Genomic DNA, 25,375 nt, shown 5'->3' on the forward strand with positions numbered 1-25,375 from the left:
CACAGCTCCCACTACTTTTTCTTGGTTTGAACAAAGGATATATACTCCTGGTCTAGAGTCTTGAGATGGTTAATGTTTCCTCCATTAATATGTTTACCAGGGGTTTCAAAGTCCTTTGCCTTCACAGATGGATTGTTTCTGTTTAACCTCAGAAATGTAAAGGACCTTTGTGCAGTTCCTTAGAGTTTGATTTCTGCAGCCAGTGACATTATGGAACCACAGGTAATGAATATGCTGTGATTTTCTAAAGGCTAGAAATGTCTTTGTCTGAGTCGATCCAGTTATGGCTTCAGTCAGTGCAAAGCCTTTGTCCATTATATTTTTTTAAAAATGTTGTATAATAGCCACGATGATCTTGATATATAGGGCACGATCTTCAGGCCACGCTATGCTGGAAAAGCAGCTCGCAGGGGCGAAGCGTGGCCAGTGAAAGCCAGGATACTCCGCTGCCGGGATCCACCCGGCTCGCAACACCTTTCATAGAATTTACAGTGCAGAAGGAGGCCATTCAGCCCATCGAGTCTGCACCGGCTCTTTGAAAGAGCACCCTACCCAAGTCCACACCTCCACCCTATCCCCATAACCCAGTAACCCCACGCAACAGTAACGGCAATTTTTGAACACCTGAGGGCAATTTAGCATGGCCAATCCACCTAACCTGCACATCTTTGGACTGTGGGAGGAAACCGGAGCACCCAGAGAAAACCCACGCACACACTGGGAGAACTGGGTACCTTGGCAATGCCAGCTTGGCGCTGCCAGCTGGCAGGGGCGCTGCCATGGTGCCAAGCTGGCATTTTATTTGCACGCATGATTGGGCCGGGGCTTCCCACCATGGATGTTGAGCGGGGAACCCTCCTATGTTGCGTTCGGGCTGGGGGAGGTCGGGATTTTTTTGTGGGCCTTGGAAATTGGGCCGCCATTTTAAAAACGGTGTTCCGATCTCTCGCTACAACGGGGAGTTCCAGCGTGTGGAGATCCCCGTTGTAAAAAAACTGGGCTATAGGTGGCAAGTACGGGAAATACGCGGCTATATGTGCTTGCTGGGGGACTTTGTTCCCTTTTGGGAAGATCGTGCCCATTATTTTTTGTTTCATACTTCTCGGCAGGAAACGCCTCCACCATTGGTTGCAGGGTTCCTACAGCATGATCTGGAAAGTTGGGCGAGTGGGCAAATCAATGGCAGATGCAGTATAATTTGGATAAGTGTGAGGTTATTCACTTTGGAAGCAAAACCAAGAAGGCAGATTTCTACCTGAATGGTTGTTGGGAGAGGGGAGTGTGCAGCGGGACCTGGGTGTCCTTGTGCACCAGTCGCTGCAGGTGCAGCAGGCTGTAAAGAAGGCTAATGGTCTGTTGACTTTCATTGCGAGAGGTTCCGAGTATAGAAGCAGGGATGGGTTGCTGCAATTATACAGGGCCTTGGTGAGGCCACACCTGGAGTATTGTGTACAGTTTTGGTCTCCTTCTCTGAGGAAGGATGTTCTTGCTATCGAGGGAGTGCAGCCAAGGTTTACTAGACTGATTCCAGGGATGGCGGGACTATATATGAGGAGAGACTGACTAGGTTGGGATTGTTCTTGCAGGAGTTCAGAAGACTGAGGGGGATCTCATAGAGACTTAAGGGTAGATGCAGGGAAGATGTTACCAATGATGGATCCAGAACCAGGGGTCACAGCCTGAGGATTCGGGGTAAACCATTTCGAACAGAGATAAGGAGACACTTCTTCACACAGAGTGGTGAGCCTGTGGAATTCATTACCACAGGAAGTAGTTGATGCTAAAACTTTGAATATATTCAAGAGGCGGCTGGATATAGCACTTGGGGAGAATGGGATCAAAGGTTATGGGGAGAAAGCAGGATTAGGCTATTGAGTTCATAGATCATAGAATTTACAGTGCAGAAGGAGGCCATTCGGCCCATCGAGTCTGCACCGGCTCTTGGAAAGAGCACCCTACCCAAGCCCACACCTCCACCCTATCCCCATAGCCCAGTAACCCCACCCAACACTAAGGGCACTAAGGATAGAGTAGACAGGAAGAAACTTTTCCCTTTGGAAGAGGGATCAATGACCAGGGGGCATAGATTTAAGGTAAGAGGCAGGAGGTTTAGAGGGGATGTGAGGAAAATATTTTCAGCGAGAGGGTGGTGGGAATCTGCCTGAAAGGGTGGTAGAGGCAGAGACCCTCAAAACATTTCAGAAGTATTTAGATGCACATTTGCGTTGCCATGGCATTCAAGGCTGTAGGCCAAGTGCTGGAAAATGGGATTAGAATGGTTAGGTGGTTGTTTTGATGTGATGGGCTGAAGGCCCTATTCTGTGTTGTAGACCCTTCTGACTCAATCCTTCTCCCTGACAACTGCCTGGGGCAGAACTAGACTCTTTGCAACCCTGATGTCACATTGGAGCCTGCCTTCAGCATATCAACCAGCATGTTCCTCATGTCCAAGTCTAATGCTTCCTGCCAGGTTTACTCAATCCCCGACTGATTAATCCAGATTCTCACATGAGGAACTTTATCAAGGATACATAGAAGATAGGAGCAGGAGGAGGCCTTTGGCCCTTCGAGCCTGCTCTGCCATTCATCACAATCATGGCTGATCATCCAACTTGGCTACCCCAGTTAATGTTGGGGGAGTTGAAATCCCCGACTACTTCTCCCCTATCACTTTTACACTTCTCTGAAATTTGCTTTTTATCTAATCTTCTATTTCTCTCAAACTGTTTGGATGCCTATAGAATGCTCTCAGCAATGTGATTGCTCCTTTTTGGAGAACTATGGCTTTGGTTGAAGAGCCTTCTAAGACGTCATCCCTCCTTCCTGCTGTAATTGATTCCCTGATCAAAATTGTGACACACCCTCCTGTTTTGTTTCTTTTGCCTTTCTCGCCTGAAGACCGTGTCTCCTGGAAAATGGAGCTGCCAATCCTGCCCCTCTCCCAACCATCTTGCAGTGACAGCAATGGCATCATACCTCATGCTTTAATTTGTGCCATAGCTAGAGAATAGAGGTCATAGTGCAGGCTAAAAGAAAGTGGCCTCTCAATACTTAATTGGATGAAATTTCTACTCCCCCAGCATTGAATCCCAGACGAGCAGTCTAATAATTTAGCAGGCATGTATTTCTAGGTAATTTCAATTTTAATTATTTATCATCACTCATCCTCATCAATTCCACTTTATTTATCAGCGTGTGTTGATTACTTGCAAGAACCAAGTTGAAATGTGCCTTTTCTCCATTAATGGCGTCCATAGCACACTGTGTAAAGAAATACTGGGCTACATTTATTTTGTCTGTTTCTATCACTGCATTTTCATAACTTGCGTAGTTTATGTTGGGATAAAAATCTGTCTAACTCAGCCATGAATATAATACAATAATTATATAAAATTCTGCCATCAATCTTTACATACCTTGGGGGCTGCAGCAGGTTGGAAGCAGAGAGCCTTTCTGCCTGTTTCTTAACCAAAGACAGATTGCTTCAGTATTCAATGTCTTGTTCTGATTATCTAATAGTCTCCTAGTTGGACCTAGCTCTGGGGACAAGTGAAGTATTTTTCAGTGAGAGAGCATTTGAGAAATATTAATCATTAGGTTTGGAGTAGTTTTTGAAAAGAATAATGAACAATAAAATGTCAAAATACTTAGCTGAAGAGGTAATTTCAGTGAATCGAAATGGAGACAGATTCATAAAATCATAGAATTGCTACAGTGCAGAAGGAGGCCATTTGACCCATTTGGGTCTGCACTGACCCTCTGAAACAGCACTCCACTCTCCCACCCTGTCCAATAACCCCTTAACCTAACCACATCCTTGGACACGAAGGGGCAATTTATCACGGCCAATCCACTTAACCTGCAAATCTTTGGACTGTGGGAGGAAACCGGAGCACCCGGAGGGAACCCACACAGACATGGGGAGAATGTGCAAACTCCACACACACACTCACCCAAGGCCGGAATTGAACTCGGGTCCCTGGTGCTGTGAGGCAACAGTGCTAGGTGCTGTGAGGCAACAGTGCTAGCCACTGTGCCTCCATGCATTCATTGTGTTGGAATGGGATGAAACATTGATGGGTGAAACCGTAAATGTGCAGTTGAAAGCTGTGAAAAGATGATAGGTTAAAAACAGGCTAGATATATGCCCACAAGGGGAGGAAAGTGCATCCAAAACAAGAGCTCTATGGACCGTTAAAAGGCACAGAGATTAAGATTTGATAGATGAGGTACTAATCAATCTAGCTGCTTTGTCCTGGATGCTGTCTTGAAACTTCTTGAGTAGTGTTGGAGCTGTACTAATCTAGGAAAGTGGAGAGTACTCCTTCACACTCCTGAATTGTGCCTTGTAGATTTGTGGGCATGCTTTGGGGAGTCAGGAGGTGAGTTTTTTTTTTTTTTTTTTCTAATTAAGGGGCAATTTAGCATGGCCAATCCACCTACTCTGCACATTTTTGGGTTGTGGGGGCGAAACCCACGCAGACACGGGGAGAATATGCAAACTCCACACGGACAGTGACCCAGAGCCGGGATCGAACCTGGGACCTCAGCGCCGTGAGGCGGTTGTGCTAACCACTAGGCCACCGTGCTGCCCAGGAGGTGAGTTAATCACGGCAGAATTTCTAGCCTCTGACCTGCACTTGTAATCATAGTATTGTCATGTTTAGTCTAGATCCATTTCTGGTCAATTGTAACCCCCAGGATGTTGATGGTGTGGTATTCAATGATGGTAATGCCAATAAATGTCAAGGGGCGATGGTTAGATTTTGTCTGGTTAGAGATCATCATTGCCTGGGCACTTGTGTAGTATGGATGTTACTTGCTACTTATCAGCCCAACCCTCTATCATGTCCAGGTCTTGCTGTATTTGGACACGCACTGTTTCAGTATCTGAAGAGTTGCAAATTGTGCTGAACATTGTGCAGTGTAAGGAACCTCTTGTAAATTCTTGTCAGTCCCCTTATTTCCCTTCTGTAATTTCTGTCCTTTTTGGCTTTTAACTTTTGTATTTGGACGATTGCTGAAACATTCCCTGGTTCAAGGGGCTACATGGTCTGGTCCAAGGAAATACCCAGGGCAATGAGCTATTTGGTCCCGTGATATCACATTTTGATGGACTTGGCTGGCAGCCAATTAACTCTTTTGGAATCTCGGGAGTTGAGTGGTTCTCAATTTTGATTGGTAGAGAGCACCAGAAGATTCTGAACGAAGAAGGCAGACTCCATTTTGAATTTAGTTCTGTTTTGACTCGGGAGAGAGCAGGAACATAGGTTTGGACTCTATAGCGAGAGTGAATAGCAGGTAAGCTCTTTCTTTTTCTTGTTTTATCTAGAGGGAATGGCAGGGAAGGCAGTGCAATGTTCCTCCTGCAGAATGTTTGAGGTGAGGGACACCGTCAGTGTCCCTGCTGATTTCACCTGTGGGAAGTGCACCCATTTCCAGCACCTCAGAAACCGTGTTAGGGAGCTGGAGCTGGATGAACTTTGGATAATTCGGAAGTCACAGGTGGTCATAGAAAGCAGCTTCAGGGACGTAGTTACTCTGAAGAATCCAGATAGATGGGTGACGGCGAGAGGGGCTGGGAGGAAGCAGTCAGTGCAGGGATCCTCTGTGGTCGTTCCCCTCAGTAACAAGTATACTGCTTTGGATACTGTTGAAGGGGACGACCTCCCAGGGATAAGCCACGGTGAACAGATCTCCAGAACTGAGTCCGTCCCTGTGGCTCAGAAGGGAAGGACGGAGAGCAGGAGAGCAATAGTTATTGGGGACTCAATAGTTAGAGGGACAGATAGACGGTTCTGTGGCAACGAAAGAGACTCACGGATGGTATGTTGCCTCCCGGGTGTCGTGGTCCGTGAAGTCTCAGACTGTGTTTTCAGAATCCTTAAGGGGGAGGGGGAACAGTCACAAGTCGTGGTACACATCGGTACCAGCGGCATAGATAAGAGAAGGGACGGGGATTTAAAACAGGAATTTAGGGAGCTAGGGTGGAAGCTGAGAGCCAGGACAAACCATGTCGTCTTCTCTGGTTTGTTCCAGTGCTACGTGCTAGCGAGGAGAAGAACGGGGAGAGAGTGCAGATAAACATGTGGCTGCAGGGATGGTGTAGGAGGGAGGGTTTCTGTTACGTGGATAATTGGAGCACATTCTGGGTAAGGTGGGACCTGTACAGACAGGACGGTTTCCACCTGAACCAGAAGGGCACCAATATCCTGGGAGGGAAATTTGCTACGGCTCTTCGGGGGGGGTTTAAGCTAATTTGTCAGGGGGATGGGAAAACGAGCTGTAGTCCAGAAGCCAGTGTTGAAAGTAGTGAGGTACTGAGGAGGGTATCAAGGTCGCAGGAGTGTACCAGCAGGCAGGAAGGTGGGTTGAAGTGTGTCTACTTCAATGCAAGGAGCATCCGGAATAAGGTAGGTGAACTTGGAGCGTGGATTGGTACTTGGGACTACGATGTTGTGGCCATTACGGAGACATGGTTAGAACAGGGACAGGAATGATTGTTGGAACGTCCGGGGTATAGATGTTTCAGTAAGAGTAGGGAAGGTGCTAAAAGAGGTGGAGGAGTAGCATTGTTAATCAAGGATAGTTTAACGTCTGCAGAAAGGCAGTTCAAAGGGAATCTGCCTACTGAGGTAATATGGGCTGAAGTTAGAAATAGTAAAGGAGCGGTCACATTGTTAGGAGTTTTCTATAGGCCCCCAAATAGTAATAGAGATGTGGAGGAAGAAATTGCAAAACAGATTATGGATAGGTGTGGAGGTCTCTGGGTAGTTGTCATGGGTGACTTTAACTTTCCAAATATTGATTGGAACCTCTATAGGTCGAACAGTTTGTATGGGGCAGTGTTTGTACAGTGTGTGCAGGAGGGTTTTCTGACACAATATGTGGATAGGCTGACAAGAGGGGGGGCCACATTGGATTTGGTCGTGGGTAATGAACCAGGCCAGGTGTTAGATTTGTTTGTGGAGAGCACTTTGCAGATAGTGACCACAATTCGGTGTCTTTCACTATTGCAATGGAGAGGGATAGGGCCATACGGCAGGGCAAGGTTTATAATTGGGGGAGGGGTAATTATGATGCGATTAGGCAAGAATTAGGAGCATAAGATGGGAACAGAAGCTGTCAGAGAAAGGCACAAATGAAAAGTGGAGCTTGTTCAAGGAACGAATACTGCATGTCCTTGATAGGTATGTCCCTATCAGGCAGGGAGGAAATTACCGTGTGAGGGAACCGTGGTTCACAAAAGCGGTTGAATGTCTTGTCAAGAGGAAAAAGGAAGCATATATAAGGATGAAAAAACAATGTTCAGTTGGGTCGCTTGAGGATGACAAGATAGCAAGGAATGAGCTTAAAAAAAAGGGCTTCGGAGAGCTAGGATGGGGCATGAGAAGACCTTGGAGGGTCGGATCAAGGAAAACCCCAAGGCTTTGTACTCTTATGTGAGAAATAAAAGAATGACCAGGGTGAGGTTATGGCCGGTCAAGGACAGTAGTGGGAACTTGTGCATGGAGTCAGAAGAAATAGGAGAGGCATTGAATAAATACTTTTCTTCAGTGTTCACCAAGGAGAAGGGCCATGTTTTTGAGGATGATAGTGTGATACAGGTGGGTAGGCTGGAGGAGGTAGATGTTCTGGGGAAGGATGTATTAGCAATTTTGAAAAACCTTAAGGTCGACAAGTCCCCTGGGCCAGATGGGATATATCCAAGGATTCTTTGGGAGGCAAGGGATGAGATTGCAGAGCCTTTGGCTTTGATCTTTGGGTCCTCACTGTCCATGGGGATAGTGCCAGAGGACTGGAGAGTGGCGAATGTTGTTCCTCTGTTCAAGAAAAGGAATAGGAATGACCCTGGTAATTATAGGCCGGTCAGTCTTACTTTAGTGGTCAGTAAGTTAATGGAAAAGGTCCTGAAGGATAGGATTTATGACCATTTGGAAAGATGCAGCTTAATCTGGGATAGTCAACACGGATTCGTGAAGGGTCAGTCTTGCCTCACAAATTTGATTGAATTCTTTTGAGGAGGTAACTAAGTGTGTAGATGAAGGTAGAGCAGTTGATGTCGTATACATGGATTTTAGTAAGGCGTTTGATAAGGTTCCCCATGGTCGTCTTATGAAGAAAGTAAGGAGGTGGGAGATAGAAGGAAATTTGGCCAATTGGCTATCACATAGAAGACAGAGTGTGCTCGTGGATGGAAAATTTTCAGACTGGATTTTCAGTTTCAGTTACCAGCGGTGTACCACAGGGATCAGTGCTGGGTCTTCTGCTATTTGTGATTTTTATCAATGACTTGGAGGAGGGGGCTGAAGGGTGGGTCAGTAAATTTGCTGATGACACCAAGATTGGTGGAGTAGTGGATGAGGTGGAGGACTGTTGTAGGCTGCAAAGAGACATTGATAGGATGCAGAGCTGGGCCGCAAAATGGCAGATGAAGAGCCTGAAAAGTGCGAGGTGATTCATTTTGGTGGAAAAAATTTGAATGCGGATTACAGGGTCAACGGCAGGGTTCTGAGGAATGTGGAGGAACCGAGAGATCTTGGGGTTCATGTCCACAGATCTCTGAAGGTTGCCACTCAAGTGGATAGAACCGCTTATTAACAGGGGGCTTGAGTTTAAGAGCCGCGGGGTTATGCTGCAACTGTACATGACCCTGGTGAGACAACATTTGGAGTATTGTGTGCAGTTCTGGTCACCTCACTATAGGAAGGATGTGGAAGCATTTGAAAGGGTGCAAAGGAGATTTAGCAGGATGCTGCCTGGTTTGCAGGATAGGTCTCATGAGGAAAGGTTGAGGGAGCTAGGGCTTTTCTCTTTGGAGCGGAGGAGGATGAGAGGCGACTTAATGGATGTTTATAAGATGATGAGGGGGATAGATAGAGTGGACATTCAGAGACTATTTCCTTGGGTGGATGTAGCTGTTACAAGGGGGCATAACTATAAGATTCAGGGTGGGAGATATAGGAGGGATGTCCGAGGTAGGTTCTTTACTCAGAGTGGTTAGGGTGAGGAATGGACTGCCTGCTGTGATAGTGGAGTCGGACACTTTAGGAACTTTCAAGCAGTTATTGGATAGGCACATGGAGCACACCAGAATGACAGGGAGTGGGATAGCTTGATCTTGGTTTCAGACAATGCTCGGCACAACATCGAGGGCCGAAGGGCCTGTTCTGTGCTGTACTATTCTATGTTTTATCAGCTAATGCCTGACGATTAAAATTCTCTCCAGCCAGCCTGTGAAAGTTTAATTTCTATTAAAAGGCTGCAATCAGACTCTCTATGTAGGTCATCTGTAAAAGAACCTCAGTTTGAAAGACTGAAGAAAGCCCAGGCTGATATCTCCCCTGAGATCTCTAGGGCTCTTGAAGAAAATACCCTTTTTTTTTTCTCTCTCTCTCCACTATAGTTAGTTCTGATCTGCAGAAAGAGCAGGCCAGTGGTCAAGAGGAGAAATCCTCAGGCATAGAATTCTTCTAATTTTATCTCAGGAAGACAGAGCCAATCTGATACAGGTCAGTCAAGTGAAAGTGACTCCCCAGAGAAAATTCTACAGTCTGCGGGTTCTAGTTGAAGGCACAAACCAGAAGGTTCAATCCAACCGGTGGGTTTCAACACTTTGTGTCCCGAGAAGATAGCCGACTACAGAGAGAAGATATTCATCTCTGGCACAATGGTTAGCACAGCTACCTCACAGCGCTAGGGACCCGGGTTCGATTCCGACTTCAGGTGGCTGTCTGTGTGGAGTTTGCACATTCTCCCCATGTGGGTTTCCCCCTGGTGCTCCGGTTTCCTCCCACAGTCCAAAGGTTAGGTGGATTGGCCATGACAAATTCCACCTAAGTGTTCAAAGGTTGGGTGGGGTTACGGGGATAGGGTGGGAGATTGGGCATAGGTAGGGTGCTGTCTCAAAGTGTCGGTGCAGATTATGGGCTGAATGGCCTCCCTCTACACTAAGGATTCTATGATTTTCATTCTGATTTTAATCCCCCTTATTTTTATCCTTCCCTTCCCCACTATGCGTGTGTGTCTGTGTGTGTGTGTGTGTGTGTGTGCAGGGAGAGGGTGGGGCGGTGAAGAGGGGAATAATTAGATTAGCAGACCATTATTCTATGATCGCCATCATGTGTTTATCTATTCTCTTGTTTTCAATAAACAGCTGTTAAATTTTACTTCCAGATCTGTTGCCCTTAAGTCATTGGAGCAGTCAAAGATCTCAAAAAATGTATATGAATTATGGGTTAATTCACTTATGTTGAGACTCTGGGGTCTTTGGGGCTGGAATTGAGTGTGCACTTGTGGAGGGTGTTGTAACAGGTGTCATCTGCGCACATCCCCATTTCAGACCTTACGATGGAAGGAAGGTCATTGATAAAGCAGCTGAAGATGGTTGGGCCCAGCACACTACCTTAAGGACCTCCTGCAGTGAAGTCCTGGAGATGATATGACACAACTCCAATAACCACAATTATCTCCCTTTGTGCCAGGTATTACTCCAACCAATGGGGAGTGATCCCCCTGATTCCCACTGATTCCAGTTTTTCAAGATTCTTGATGCCATATTCGGTCATATGCAGCCTCGAGGGCAGTCACTCTCACCTCACTTCTGGAGTTTAGCTCTTTTGTCCATGTTTGAACCAAGACGAAAATTCAGAAAATGGAGTTGTGTTTTTCAAGCTGAAAGGAAGTTGTGATGAATGTAGGAATTTCAGAAGTACTGTATTATATATTTAGTGCAGTAAGGGTTAAAAGCTTGGAATAGTATGTGTATGACTGCTGTAGTCATGTTTTAAAATAATCCTCTTTTGAAATGTTTTGGCAGCAAGAGGTGCAATTACAGCATTGTAAAAGCTTGGGCTAATGCATTTTTTTTGTTGGATTAAGGGATTTCCTGTGCAGTATTTAATTAGAGACCTTGGTGTTCAATTGGTAAGATGATGTAACTATGGGAGGAGCTAGAGTATCAGGCATTTTAGCAGAGAAACCGAGATTGTTCAGTTGGTTATTGGCGGTCAAACCATGAAGGCAGTTTCTGAGGACTTCAGCTAGAGATCCTTCATTGCTCTGACAGGATTCAAGTCTATCTCTCAAAACTGTCTTACAGAACATCTCTGAAGTATGTCTGAGTGCTAACTGTATTTAAACGTGGATTGAGAGCTGAGATGGTTTTGTTGTTTGAGTGGGAATAAAGATAGCAGTTAAGGGTTATTATGTCACCTGTATTGATTAGCATTCTTTAAGGGTAATTGTAAGCTATCTTGTTGGGTGATCTTAAAGATATTGTAATACTGTGTTAGAAATAAAGTTTATTTTAATAAACTAGATCCCTATTTTGAGTGCAATCACTCCTGGAGCAAGTAAAATGAAATATTGGGGTTTCTGTCCAGTACCTTAGCCACTGTTGGGGTCTGGTCCGGGATCGTAATAAAGTGTATAGTGGTGTCCTTGAAGGTTGATATTAGGACCACTTCTCTTTTTGATATATATTAATGACCTGTACTTCCGTGTACAGGGAATAATTTCAAAGATTGCAAATGACATAGACTTCGTAAAAGTACTGAAGAGTGATACGAGGATGTAGAGAGACTGGTGAATTGGACAGACATGACAAATTAAATTTAAGGTAGAGAAGTGTGAAGTTATGCAGTGAGGGAGAGTCAATATGAACTAAATAGGAATTTTATTTGGGATGCAGGAACAAAAAGACATTTTTGGGTTTATATGAAGTTATTTGTAGATGGCAGGGCGAGTTGATGCTGATTTAAAAAAAAAAAAAAAAAAAAAATTCTTGACTTTATGAAGAGTGGCAGGGAGTACAAAAGCAAGGACGTTAAACCTTTGTTAAACCTTTATCAATCACCGTTTAGGCTTCAACTGGAATATTGAGTCTAATTCTAGGCATCACTTTTGGGAAAGGATATTGAAGTCTGAGAGAGGGTGCAAAGGCAATTTGCTAGAATGGTAGCAAGGAATATGTTACATAACGAGATGAAAGATTCTGGGTTTTCTGGGTTTTTTGTTCAGCAAGGAAGGTAAATCATAGATTATCATAGATTATCATAGAATTTACAGTGCAGAAGGAGGCCATTCGGCCCATCGAGTCTGCACCGGCTCTTGGAAAGAGCACCCTACCTAAGGTCAACACCTCCACCCTATCCCCATAACCCAGTAACCCCACCAGTAAATAGAGGCGTTTAAAATGATGGGAATTTTAGGAAAGTGAATAAGGAAAAATTGTTTCCACTAGGAGAAGGATTGGTAATCAGTCGGAAAAAAGTTAAGGGAGTTGGCCAAAGAACCAGAAGGGAAGTGGTTTTTTGTTTTTATCCATTACTTTATCAGAGTTACAAAACCAGAGGTCAGAGTGTGGACAGGGACGAACCCCTAATCCAACTCCTTGCCTGCTCCAAAAACGATTTCAAATTGAATCCAATTCATGGTCTCCACAAGAGAGACATACCAGATCCAGGCATTACACCTGAATCCACACTCATCTTAGCCAAAAGGCCAAGAAGCGCTACACTTGATCTTGGCCAAAAGGCCCGTAAGGAGTTATGATGTGGAATGCACTGCCTGAAGGAGTGGTGAAAGCAGATTCGGTTGTAACATTCAAAAGGAAATGGGATAAATACTTGAAAATTGCCAGACCATAGGAAAAGAGCAGAGGAAAGAGACTAATTGAGCAGTTCTTTCAAAGCAATGGCTCAGGCATGATGTGCTGGATGTCCTTCTTCATGCTGTAAGAATCTATTACTCTGTAATTACAAGAGAGGGAGAGGAAGATGGGGAGAAAGAAGAGAATAACAATGGGACAAGTAAAAGAAGAAAGTATGGGCTGGTACAAAGGCTTACTAGATGAGCAGGCAGGATTTTTTACTTTAGAAATGAGCTTGAGGAAAAAATGTCTTCAGTGTGAAAGTGAGCAGAGTGGAACTTTAGTATAATAATGAGCGGCACGGTGCCTCAGTGCTGCCTCAGTGGCAGGGACCCAGGTTCCATTCTGGCCTTGGGTGACAATCTGTGTGGATTTTGAGTCTGCGTGTGGGTTTTCTCCGGTTGCTCTGCTTTCCTTTCACAGTCCAAAGATGTGCAGGTTAAATGGATGGACCATGTTAAATTGCCCCTTAGTATCCAAAAGGTTAGGTGGGGTTACTGAGTTGCGGGGTTAGGATGGGGGTGTGGGTCTAGGTGGGGTGCTCTTTCAGAGGTGGGTGCAGATTTTATGGGCTGAATGGCCTCCTTCTGCACAGCAGGGATTCTATGATTTCTATGTTTCTGTTTAATTTCATTTGGCGCGACTAGTAAATTCTCTGTCATGTTGATCATGGTCGGTTGATGGATGCGAGTTACTTTTTCTGTGGAAGATGGCAATTAATTTGGGATGGAGATTTCAGAAACTTGTTCCGGCGGGATAGATAACGTAAATAACATAAATGGGAAAATTTGTGACAACAGGAAATAAGATTTGCAGAAAAGGACTGCCCTTTGCAAAAATGTAAATGTGTCTGGATATTTGAGAAAAAATCAAATCCATTCTTCCTGTATGGAGAAATTAAATGGATTAATATTGGAGATGAGGAGTTAACAACATTTGTATTTCATTAACTAAACATTAAAATATTTCTGTTAAATTACCAACATGATCTATTCCGGCATTATGAGTATCCTGGACGTTAATAAGTTAATGTGCAATTAAATGATAAACTTAAATTTTCAAGGTATTATTTATTTAAATTTTTTGGTGGATCATGAATTAAGCAAGAAATGATAGGAGCTCATAACAAAGGCAGTGCAAAAAATGTGGGAACCTTAATATTCTTAAGGATTGAACAATTCAAAGTGGCAAAAATAGCCTTGAAGTTTGTGGAATGCATTCAACATAGAACAACGTCCTTAATTTTTAGGATGGCAGTGCTTGACCCCCATTGACTCAGGCTGACATGTTGCCTTTAATGCTCGCATTGATTGGCAGGACTTCAGCCTCTCTGGAGGAAGTTCTGCCTTGACAGCTGCCGGCAGTGCTGCAGGGGCTGGATGAAAAACTGCACCAGATGGTCTGAGACCAAATCCGGGAACCCAAGGAAAAAGTGGTCCTATGGGCAGCACGGTTGCGCTGTGGTTGGCACTGCAGCCTCACGGCGCTGAGGTCCCAGGTTCGATCCCGGCTCTGGGTCACTGTCCGTGTGGATTCTCCCCGTGTTTGCATGGGTTTCACCCCCACAACCCAAAGATGTGCAGGGTAGGTGGATTGGCCACACTAAATTGCCCCTTAATTGGAAAAATGAATTGGGTACTCTAAATTTGGATAAAAAAAAAAAAAAGTGGTCCTAGGGCGAGGAGCGTATGGAAGGCCTTGGAGGTTGTGAGGAGGGTGCACAGGGACCTCCATAGGTCACTGGGCCTTCAGGAGGTGTCATTCACAGTCAGAAGGGGTTTTCCGATGGAGGTGTCCCCCCATCCTTCCCACCCCAGCTCTAACATGGATCATATCCGGCCTTCCCACATGAATCTTCAATCTGCTCACCAGCCTGAAAATGGAGACTGGGTGGGAAATGGCCCAGAGGGCCTTAATTTGGGCAAGGGCATGCTCCTTGTCCGAGACTTTATCCGTCACAGTGTAAATCACTTCCAAGGTCAGTGCGAGCGGGAACAGGAGGAAACCCTCGGGTGAGGTAGTATAAAATTCAGGCCAATATTTATGGAACCACCCGGGAGCAGGCTATTTTATATCTTGTCTTATGTAGTCAGACTCAGACTGGGTTAATTAGTAATTTCATAGTGAAATTATTTAATAATTTCATAATTTCACTTGGGAAATAGTAATCATAAATATGATGGAATTCCATGTTGAGTTTGAGATTGACATACTTATGTCCGAAGCTAGAGACTTAAATATAATTAAAGCAAATTACATAAGCTTGAGGGGGTGAGTTGGCTAAGGTAGATTTTAAAAATTAACGAAGCAATGGCAAGCCTTAGGAAATATTTCAAAATTCTCATGTTCCATTGGGAAATATAAACCCCGCAGCAAAAGTGATCCATCCGTGGCTAATTAAAGAGGTTCGATAATGTTTCTAGGTTATAATGGTCCCACGTTTGCAGGTCTCAGGTTCGATTCCAGGCTTGGATCACTGTGCGGAGTCTGCACGTTCTCCCTGTTTCTGCGTGGGTTTCCTCTGGGTGCTCCGGTTTCCTCCCACATGTCCCGAAAGACGTGCTGTTCAGTGAATTGGACATTCTGAATTCTTCCTCTGTGTGCCCGAACAGGCGCCGGAATGTAGCGACTGGGGGCTTTTCATGGTAACTTCATTGCAGTGTTAATGTAAGCCTACTTGTGACAATAAAGATTATTATTATTCTCAGAAACATAGTATGCCTAAAAATTTAGCGAGTTTTAGAATTCATCCAAGTATTCGTAAAAAAAAAATTGACAAAGGTGAAGAAAATATGGGAGTACACTCGTCAGAAATAAGCAGACAAAAGCGAATGTGAATTTGAGTCATGTAAAGACAAGAGAAATTTAATTTGAGAATAAGGAAATGGTATCCATCCATCTTCTCATTTGAAGGCACAAAATCATACCATGAGGTTGTCAAATTCAAATTTGATAAAGAGTTTGAGGTGTGGAACAAGCTATATTCCTCTTGTGGAGAGTATGGTCTTGAAGGGTCAAATGGCCTCTTTTGGTGTTGTAACATTCTTTGATTCGGTAGTGGGGGCGTTTGGGTCTAATGCGAGTGAGGAATGTCCAGTGATTAATATTAGAAGTGCTGAAGAAATTCCTGGAACCAAAAAGCTTTTTTATAAATTTAGAATACCCAATTATTTTTTTTCCAATTAAGGGGCAATTTAGCATGGTCAATCCATCTACTCTGCACACCTTTGGGTTGTGGGGGTGAAATCTCTAGATTTTGGAGCAGTTCCACTGAAAGGTAGCAAACATTTGAACGGGGAACTATAGTCTAGCTGGTGTGCCGCCAGATCAATGGAAGATATTGAAATCCATTATTAAGGATGTCATTACAGGGTATTTGTGAATATCGCAGTAAGTTTAGGTTTAGGCACCATGATGTTATGATAGGAAAATCATGTTTGATAAATCTTGAAAAGGGTTTTTTTTAAGGATGTAATTTTTAGGCTAGATAAAGGGAACCAATGGATGTTGAAGATTTGAATTATCCAAAGGCATTTGATAATATACTAGAGGGAAAGGTTGTAGCACAAGATAAGGACTTGTGGAAATTAATGGGCGGGTCTTTTCATTTCAGAGACTTAAGTACTGACCCCGGGTCTATATTGCGGGTGTTCTATCATTCTGATGGCAGTGCTAGTCCCAGAGCCATTCATAGAACATAGAATAGTACAGCACAGAACAGGCCCTTCGGCCCTCGATGTTGTGCCGAACAATGATCACCCTACTTAAACCCACGTAACCCAACAATCCCCCCATTAACCTTACACTACGGGCAATTTAGCATGGCCAATCCACCTAACCCGCACATCTTTGGACTGTGGGAGGAAACCGGAGCACCCGGAGGAAACCCACGCACACACGGGGAGGATGTGCAGACTCCACACAGATAGTGACCCAGCCGAGAATCGAACCTGGGACCCTGGAGCTGTGAAGCATTGATGCTAACCACCATGCTACCGTGAGGCCCCATGTCCCATTCAGGACATGCTCATAGGCCAGAACCGGCACCATGAGGTACATTACGATTCCAATGCACAACGCCATGTGATTCGCCGGGGTTGGGATTGGCACTCGAGAACGTGATGGGCTGTAGCTGCATATAAGCAGTCTCACTCCCCACACTCTCATTCCAGCCAAGAAGGTGCCACCCTTTGGGAGGTCGACACCGAGGTTCGCCGATGCAGGGCCCCTCCAGAATGGTCAAAGCACCTGACCCACTTCTTCAGCATGTCGATGCACCGCTCGATAACACTCCTGGTTGCTGCATGGGCATCATTATAGCAGTTCTCCACATTGGTCTGTGGTTTCCTGATAGGTGTCTTCAGCCACGACTGCAGTGGATAACTCTCGTCGCCAAGAGGCCAACCCCTCACCGGGTGGAGTGCCTCGAAAGTATCTGGCATTGTCGAGTGTGCCACGATGAAGGCGTTGTGCAATACCAGGTGCACAAGTGCATGGTGTGCAGCTGGTGTCACACACCAACTACACATTGAGGAAGTGGAATGCCTTTTGGTTTGTGAAGGGCCCATGGTGCTCGAAGGGGGACATGCATCCCGTTGATCGGCCCCTGGACTTGGGCCATCTCGACGATAGTGGTGAATCCCGCTGTCCAGGCAACCTGATGGGCTCGGTTCATAGCCAGGTGAATGTATTGTGTTGTCCGGGCATACAGGGTCTCCGTTATGGCATCGATATAGCTGTGCATAGTGCTCTGGGAGATCCCAGACAGGCCCCCACTCGGCGCCTGGAAGGATCCCGAGGTAAAAATGTTCAGGGCGGCAGTCACCTTGACGGTCATCGGTAGCGGGTGTCCTCCAATATACCTCTGCGGCTCCAGAATGCACCATTGTGCAGATATGCGATACGGTTTCCCTGATCAGCTGGAGGCTTCGCCGACATGCTCGATCAGGCAGGTCCTCAAACTATAGGCCCTGCCGGTATACATGGGACCTGTTACGATGCCTCCTTCCCACTACCTCCTCAGCCTGTTGGTCGGTCGGCTCTCCATCGACACCGTCTGGCTCCTGCACCTCTGGTGCAGGCTCCTGTTCTGCAGGGCCTTCGCCGAGCAGCTCCTGCTCATGCAGCCTCATTGCGTCCTCCAGAGCTGTGGCATATAGGCAGATGCAAACCACTCCTGGCTCGATACTGAAATCCATTTTCTGCAGGGGGTAAAGGGCAAACATGATTGCATAGTGAGTACCCTGGTGCTCAACTGGATCCAACAGGCTGCACGGTTGCTCTGGTTTGCACTGCAGCCCCTTCCCCCACATGCCCCTCATATTCCCACCCCCAGCTGTTCCACCTGACACTTTGCCCTCTGCACCGTGCCCCTGGCCCCATTGGTGCCTGGTACCGGGGAGCCTCTAACCCCGCCACCTGTCCTGCCAGCATGGATACATTGATGGTGCTCCCCATGCCAATAGTATGCTCTGTGACCCTGTCCTGCACCTTCCTATGGGGTCTATTGTGAGGGTTCTCTTTGGGTGGGCCATGTGCTACCCCACCAGCAAGGTGGCACCAGGTGATGGGGGGGGGGGGGGGCGGCGTTGGGCGCAGTGCGCCACTGACCGGCGCCGTGTTTGGTATGCGGGCAGATCCACAGGAGGGCTCGGCTGGGGGATGGGCACCTGTTGGGTCTGTAGCCGATTGGTGCTTTGGGTCAAGTGTGTGGCGTAACAGTTGTGCCTAGTTGTCTAGGGCAGGATGGATGGCAGCAGGCTGCAGTGGGCAGGCAGGCTTGGTGACATCAGGTGGTCCTGTGGGGTGAGGTAGATGATGTCACTGGTGGGATGTCTGTCCTGTGAGGGGCAGTGTGCCAGGGTAGGTGCCGACTGCCATGGTGCATGCGACCGCCAGGTGAGGTGCACTCTGCCATAGATGCTACTGTACATTTTACATGTCCACGCTGGCATGCAGCATGGACTGCATTCACATCGCTATCGAGGCGCAGGAGCACGGCATGCCATTGGGTGCCCGGCACCAACCTAGACTTTCGGCTGACACCCGATTTTCCGCCGATCGCAATTTGCGATTCTGAAGTCGGTGGATGGAGTATCCCGCCAATACATTAGCATGGATAGAAGGTTGGTTAACGGACATAAAACAGAATAGGATTAAATGGATAATTTTCAAGTAGGCAGGTGTTACTAGTGGACTGCCTTTGTACATCTCCTCTAAACTTTGCCCCTCACACCTTAAACCTGTGTCCCCTAGTAATTGACTCTTCTTCCCTGGGAAAAAGCTTCTGATTATCCACTCTGTCCATGCCCCTCATTATTTTGTAGATTTCCATCAACCTCCGTTGTTCCAGTGAGAACAAACCCAAGTTTATCCAACCTCCCCTCATAGCTAAGGCCCTTCATACTAGGCAACGTCCTGGTAAACCTCTTTTGTACCCTCGCCAAAACCTCCACATCCTTCTGGTAGCATGGCGACCAGAATTGAACACTACATTTCAAGTGTGTCCTAACTAAGGTTCTATGCAGCTGCAGCATGACTTGCCAATTTTTATACTCTTATGTCCTGCGATGAAGGCAAGCATGTTGTATGCCTTCCTTTCTTTACGGGACGTGGGCATCGCTGGTTAGGGCAGCATTTATTGCCCATCCCTAGTTGCCCTTCAGAAGGTGGTGGTGAGTTACTTTCTTGAACTGCTGTAGTCCTTGAGGTGTAGGTACACCCACGGTGCTATTAGGGAGGGAGTTCCAGGATGCTTCTCCAGTGACGGGAACGGCGATATATTTCCAATTCAGGGTGGGGAGTGACTTGGAGGACACCCTTAAGGAGGTGGTGTTCCCAGGTATCTGCTGCTCTTGTCCTTCTAGATGGTGGTTGTGGGTTTGGAAGGTGCTATCTGAGGAACCTTGGTGAGTTGCTGGTGTGCATCTTGTAGATCAGTGCTTCTCAAAGTGTGGTACGCATACCGGTGCCGGTACTCGAGCCATCGTCTGCCGGTACTTGGAGTGTTTCCAGAAAAGAAAGAGACAGTAATCCTGGATTGGCTTGTTTCGCTTACCGGTCCCTGGCACATTGAAAAAAAAACTGCCGGTACACCACATCAGATAGTTTGAGATGCACTGTTGTAGATGGTACTCACGGCTGCCACTGTTCATCGATGATGAAAGGTTTTAATGTTTGTGGAAGGGGGTGCACTCAAGTGGGCTGCTTTGACCTGGGTGGTGTTGAGCTTCTTCAGTGTTGTTGGAGCTGCACTCATCCAGGCAAGTGGAGAGTATTCCATTATACTCCTGACTTGTGCCTTGTAGATGGCTTTGGGGAGTCAGGAGGTGAGTTCCTTGGCATAGGATTCCTAGCCTTTGTCCTTCCCTGGTCGCCACAGTATTAACATGGCTAGTCCAGTTCAGTTTTTGATGAATGGTAGAGGATTCAGTGATGGTAATGCTATTGAATATCAAGGGACAATGGTTAGATCCTCTCTTGCAGGAGATGGTCAATGCCTGGCACTGCTGTGGCGCGAATGTTATTTGCCACTTTTCAGCCCAAGCCTGTATATTGTCCAGGTCTTGCTACATTTGGACTCTGACTGCTTCATTATCTGAGGAGTCGGGACTGGTGCTAAACACTGTGCAGTCATCGCAAACATCCCCACTTCTGACCTTACGGTGGAAGGGAGGTCATTGATGAAGCAGCTGAAGATGGTTGGGCCTAGGACACTACGCTGAAGAACTCCTGCAATGATGCCCTGGAGCTGAGATGATTGACCTCCGACCACCACAACCATCTTCCTTTGTGTCAGGTATGAGCCCAACTAACAGAGAGTTTCCCCCTGATTCCCATCGACTCCAGTTTAGCTAGGGCTCCTTGATCCCATGCTCGGTCAAATGGTTCCTTGATGTCAAGGCAGTCACTTTCACCTCACTTCTGGCATTCAGCTCTTTTGTCCATGTTTGAACCAAGGCTGTAATGTAGCCACCTAAGATGGACACTGGGCTAACAAAATGGAGAACTGCTAAGGCTGTAGGGAGACAACAGTTTTAGCCAGGACAAGCAGTTTGCAAAAGGCTAATTAGCATTCTGCACGTATCGAAACCAGTTTATGGCCAGGTGCAAGATCTCAACCAAAGGTGTAAATGGCACAACGCTTTGCATAGTAATGAGGTGATCCAGATCTGGGCCCACACAATAGAAACATTTGAGTTTGAATGGATACTTTGAGTGGACGCCCAGACAAAACAGCACCAGAAGTATCCATCACAAAAGACCCTAGAGACCGCCCCACCCATCGAGAAGAGACCCTCAGATTGGGGGATTTGTAAGATATCGATTGGGAAATGACCCAATCGATACATGGCAGGTAGAGGCCCGCCCCGAAGAGGCACGGACATTGGGGGAACTATAAAGATAGACCCCGCACATGGTTCTGTCTGTTTTTGCTCCGGCTCCGCTTCTGACTCCGACTCCAGCCTCCAGATCCTGTCTTTCATCACCAGCCGTTGAGCACCAGCCATCATTCAGTAAGTGCCAAACGACGCTCGCTACGTGACCCCGGCATTACCTATACTCTAGCTGACTATTAGAGAACAGAAGGTGCAGTCCGGAAAGGAACAAAGGCCTTGTCCCCTGACCTTGCTGGTTCCTACTTAGATAAGTATTTAGTCGTTTAATAGTAGAAATAAGTATTAGTCTTTAGCGTATGCATGCGTATTTATTATATTTGTATAATAAATATCAATCGTTTGAACTTACTAATCGGTGTATAGTTTTATTACTTTGAACCTGACCTTGAAATACTTGCGAGGTGTCTAAATACGGCACCTGGCGACTCCGAGCTGAAAATACATACACAGAGCTGTAGTAGCGTTAAGCACACGGCCTTTAAACGGAGGCGTGTTAATACACTCCAATAAACGCGTGATACACTCAAGTAAAATGTGCAACAGTAATAAGGTCAGGAGTGACCCTGGCAGAACCCAAACTGAGCATCCGTGAGCAGGTGATTGCAGAGTAAGTGCCATTTTATTGCACTGTTGATGACTCCTTCCATCACTTTGCTAATGATGGAGAGTAGACTGATAGGGCATTAATTGGCTGCGTTGGATTTGTCTTGTTTCTCGTGTACAGGGCAAAACTGGCAATTTTCCACATTGCCGGGTAGATGCTAGTGTTGTAGCTGTACTGGAACAGTTTGGCTAGGGGTGCAGCCAGTTCTGGAGCATAAGTCTTCTGTACAATTGCCGGAATATTGACCGGGCCTGTTGCCTTTACAGTAGCCAGTGCCTTCAGCTGTTTTGATATCAGATGGGGTGAATAGCATTGGCTGAAGACTGAGATCTGTGATGTTGCGGACCTCCAGTTGAGACCAAGATGGATCATCCACTTGGCACTTCTGGCTGAAGATTGATGCAAATACCTCAGCCTTGTCTCAGATGTGCTGGGCTCCATCACTGAGAATAGGCATATTTGTGGAGCCTCTTCCTCCTCCAATGAGTTGTTTAATTGTCCACCACCATTCACGGCTGGATGTGTCAGGATTGCAGAATTTAGATCTGATGCGTTTGTTGTGGAATTGCTTAGCTCTGTTCAACAGCAGTTTGCCGTAGGATTTGAGTCCGATAAGACAGAATGATTTTTAGGTTGTCCCTGAACGGGTCTCTCTCCAAAGGTCTGAACAGATCAACAAGCAACCGTGATTATTAAGTTTATCTATGAAGGGCATTTGAACTATATTGGGTTGCTTAATTGGAATATGGTGGCAGGTGTGGATCGTAAGCTAAAGTTTTACTTTTATTTAAGAACTGTTTAACTGTTAATTATAAAGCCAATTCTTTGATAACATAGTTAATTCTGTCTATAAATTAAAGTTTGTTTTAACATAAAGGATACCTATTGGTCAGGGTCATTACTCATTGGTGAAAAATTCTTCACAGTTTTACAAATTGAAAAATTGTTGGGGTTTCTCATCCAGTATCCCAACAAAATTTGGGGTCTGGTCCTATATCCTAACAACTGGAAGAAGATCTCTGCATGTCCCTGTGACTAATTGTAGCTCCAGTCAGACAAGCTAATCAGGGCATTGCTGGGATATATCTGCTTAAATAGTGGCATCTGCGGTATAATGGCACCTCCACGAGGCGTGCAGCAGTAGGAGTGCTTTAAACTGCTTCTAGGTACCTAATAGGTGCTAAAATTGCAAAGCATTGTGTTTCTAGTACTGCTGTCTCTTGGCACGATGAACATTATAATTCAACCCCCCCTCCCTAAACCTCCTGTCATCACTTTGATGAATTTGCCCTTTTTGATAAATAAATTCTGGGAATCTCTAAAAATAACAGAAGTACTCAGAATACACAAACATATCATCATTTAGAAGAGAAAAGAGAAGTTTTGATATTTTCAAGTATGACCTTTTTATTGAACGTTTTGGATAAAGTATGGTTTGAGATTGAAGCTTTGATCTAATTTGTTTATTTTCCATCTGCCCAGTGATATTTGATGCACCCACTGGTATGTCTTCAGATGTTTGGCTCTGGATTCAAAAGGATGTGTCCCAATTAACACAAGTAAGTGTTTGTGAAACAGGTTACATTTTATAGATTAAGAGCCCTTTGTAGTGAGCAAAACTAATGAGTTGGATATTGGTGGCTTGCAGCTTTGGAGCATTCCAGAATTCCTTTCCAAGGCATACAAGGCTATGGGCCAAGTGCTGGAAAATGGGATTAGAATAGTTTGATGGTTGTTTTTGACCAGTGCATATGTGGTGGGCCAAAGGGCCTTTTCTGTGCTGTAGACCTCTCTGACTATATGAGCGACCTTTAAATGAGGCTTGGTATTTCTGAAAATCCACAGTGCTACATAACTTTAGTATCACCTCTGCGAACTTAATTTCAAATATATATATATATATATATGGTTATATAATATATTAGGTTAGACGTGGGGATGTTCGTTGATGACTACACAACGTTCGGCACCATTCTCAACTCTTCAGATACTGAATTGGACCATGTCCAAACGCAGCAAGATCTGAACAATATCCAGATTGTGCTAACAAGTGACAAGGAAGTCTAGGAATCCTGTAGCGCTTTACTCCTCCTGACTCCCCAAAGCCTGTTCGCCATCTACAAGGCACAAGCGAGGAGTGTAGTGGAATATTCTCCACTTGCCTGGATGAGTGCAACTCCAACAACACTCAAAAAGCTCGATTCCATCCAGGACAAAGTAGCCTGCTTGATTGCTATCCCGTCCACAAATATTCAATCCCTCCATCATCGATGAACAATAGCAGCCGTGTGTACCAACTACAAGAGGCATTGCAGGAACTTGCCAAGGTTGCTTAGACAGCACCCTCCAAACCCACAATCACTATCATTGAGAAGGAAAAGAGCAGTAGACACCTGTGAACAACACTAACTGTAGGTTCCTCTCTAAGTTACTCACCATCCTGACTTGGAAATACATTGCCATTCTTTCACTGTAACTGGGTAATAATTCTGGAATTCCCTTCCTAAAAGCGCAGGGGGATTACCTACACCTCAGGAACAAGAAGGCAGCTCACCACCACCTTCTGGAGGGGAACTAGGGATGGGCAATAAATGCTGGCCTAGCCAACATCCTGTCAATCAATTAAAAAAAAAAGTAATATGAAAGTTGGCCATTTGTCTTATTTTTGAAGACTGATGTTTAGATGCAGGTGAATACTGCTACAACTAATTTCTTTCAGTTTAATAGTTTTGCATCCTAATTTTATTTGTAATATATGCATTTCCTTGCACTTGCCTATATTAAATTACAATTCCCACTACTCATTACAGATTTGCTTCTAATGAGCTCTGTGAAAAGTGTTGGCAGTCTCCTCAATTTCAACAGTATCACCTGCAAATTTATCTGCCTTTGACTGAGATTGCAAATTGCAATAATAAATTTGCTTATTTTTAATTGGGGTCTTTCCGAATTTAACATGCTGAACAGCAAAATCTTTTATTGGTACTAATTGCAACGTAGTCTTGTGGTGTTAAAATTCTTTAGTTGTGAATTCAGAATGTGATAAATGTCTTTGTGTTTCCATTCTCATGATTCACATCAAACTTAGCAAAAAGTGAGGTGGATAGTGCAGTAGTACCAGGTGATAACCATAGATCAGTGAAATGCTGACTGACTTGCAATTCTCTATTTTATTCTCGATCGTAGCTAGACTGTGGGCTGGAGATGCTCTGCATCTTTAAAGGAGTTTTGTGCAGGCCAAACATTTTACCTGGAGCAGTTGTGGGCAAAAATCAGCCTGCAACATCATTATGCCACATTGTTTCAATAAAAGCTGCCACTTGCACATTTTCTCCATAACGGTGTTTCAAAAGTGAGAATGGAGAATCAAAAACTTTGGCCAAAAGCTTGATCAAAGAAATATGTTCTAAGGAGCATCTTCATGTTGGATCGAAAGATGGAGAAGCTGATGGCGAAATTCCAGAGTCTGTAGCCGAAGCAGGTGACGGCCCAGCTACCAGTGGTGAAGCCATTCAAATCGGGGTTGCATCAGAGGGCAGAATTGGAGCAGTGCAGAGATCTCGGACTGTTGTACGGCTGGAGAAAGCTTTACAGATGGAGAGGGGTGATACCATGGAGAAATTTGAAATTAAGAATGAAATTTTAAAATCAAGGCATTTGTAGACCCTGAGCTAATGTAGTTCAATATGCACTGGGTTTGTGGATGAATGGGAATCGTAC

General features: G+C 45.3%; 1 protein-coding gene across 2 annotated transcripts in view; it reads left to right on the forward strand.

Moving 5' to 3' along the window:
- The window catches only part of si:dkey-122a22.2, a 181,392-nt gene that overhangs the window by 32,620 nt on the left and 123,397 nt on the right, over positions 1–25,375 (forward strand). For both annotated transcript variants that reach the window (XM_038809979.1, XM_038809980.1), the window contains one exon: positions 23,138–23,214. In XM_038809979.1, coding sequence (XP_038665907.1) covers positions 23,138–23,214 — 77 coding nt within the window. The remainder of the gene's footprint in view (positions 1–23,137; positions 23,215–25,375) is intronic.

Source organism: Scyliorhinus canicula, chromosome 10 (assembly GCF_902713615.1).
Source record: "Scyliorhinus canicula chromosome 10, sScyCan1.1, whole genome shotgun sequence".
Taxonomy (NCBI): Eukaryota; Metazoa; Chordata; class Chondrichthyes; order Carcharhiniformes; family Scyliorhinidae; genus Scyliorhinus; species Scyliorhinus canicula.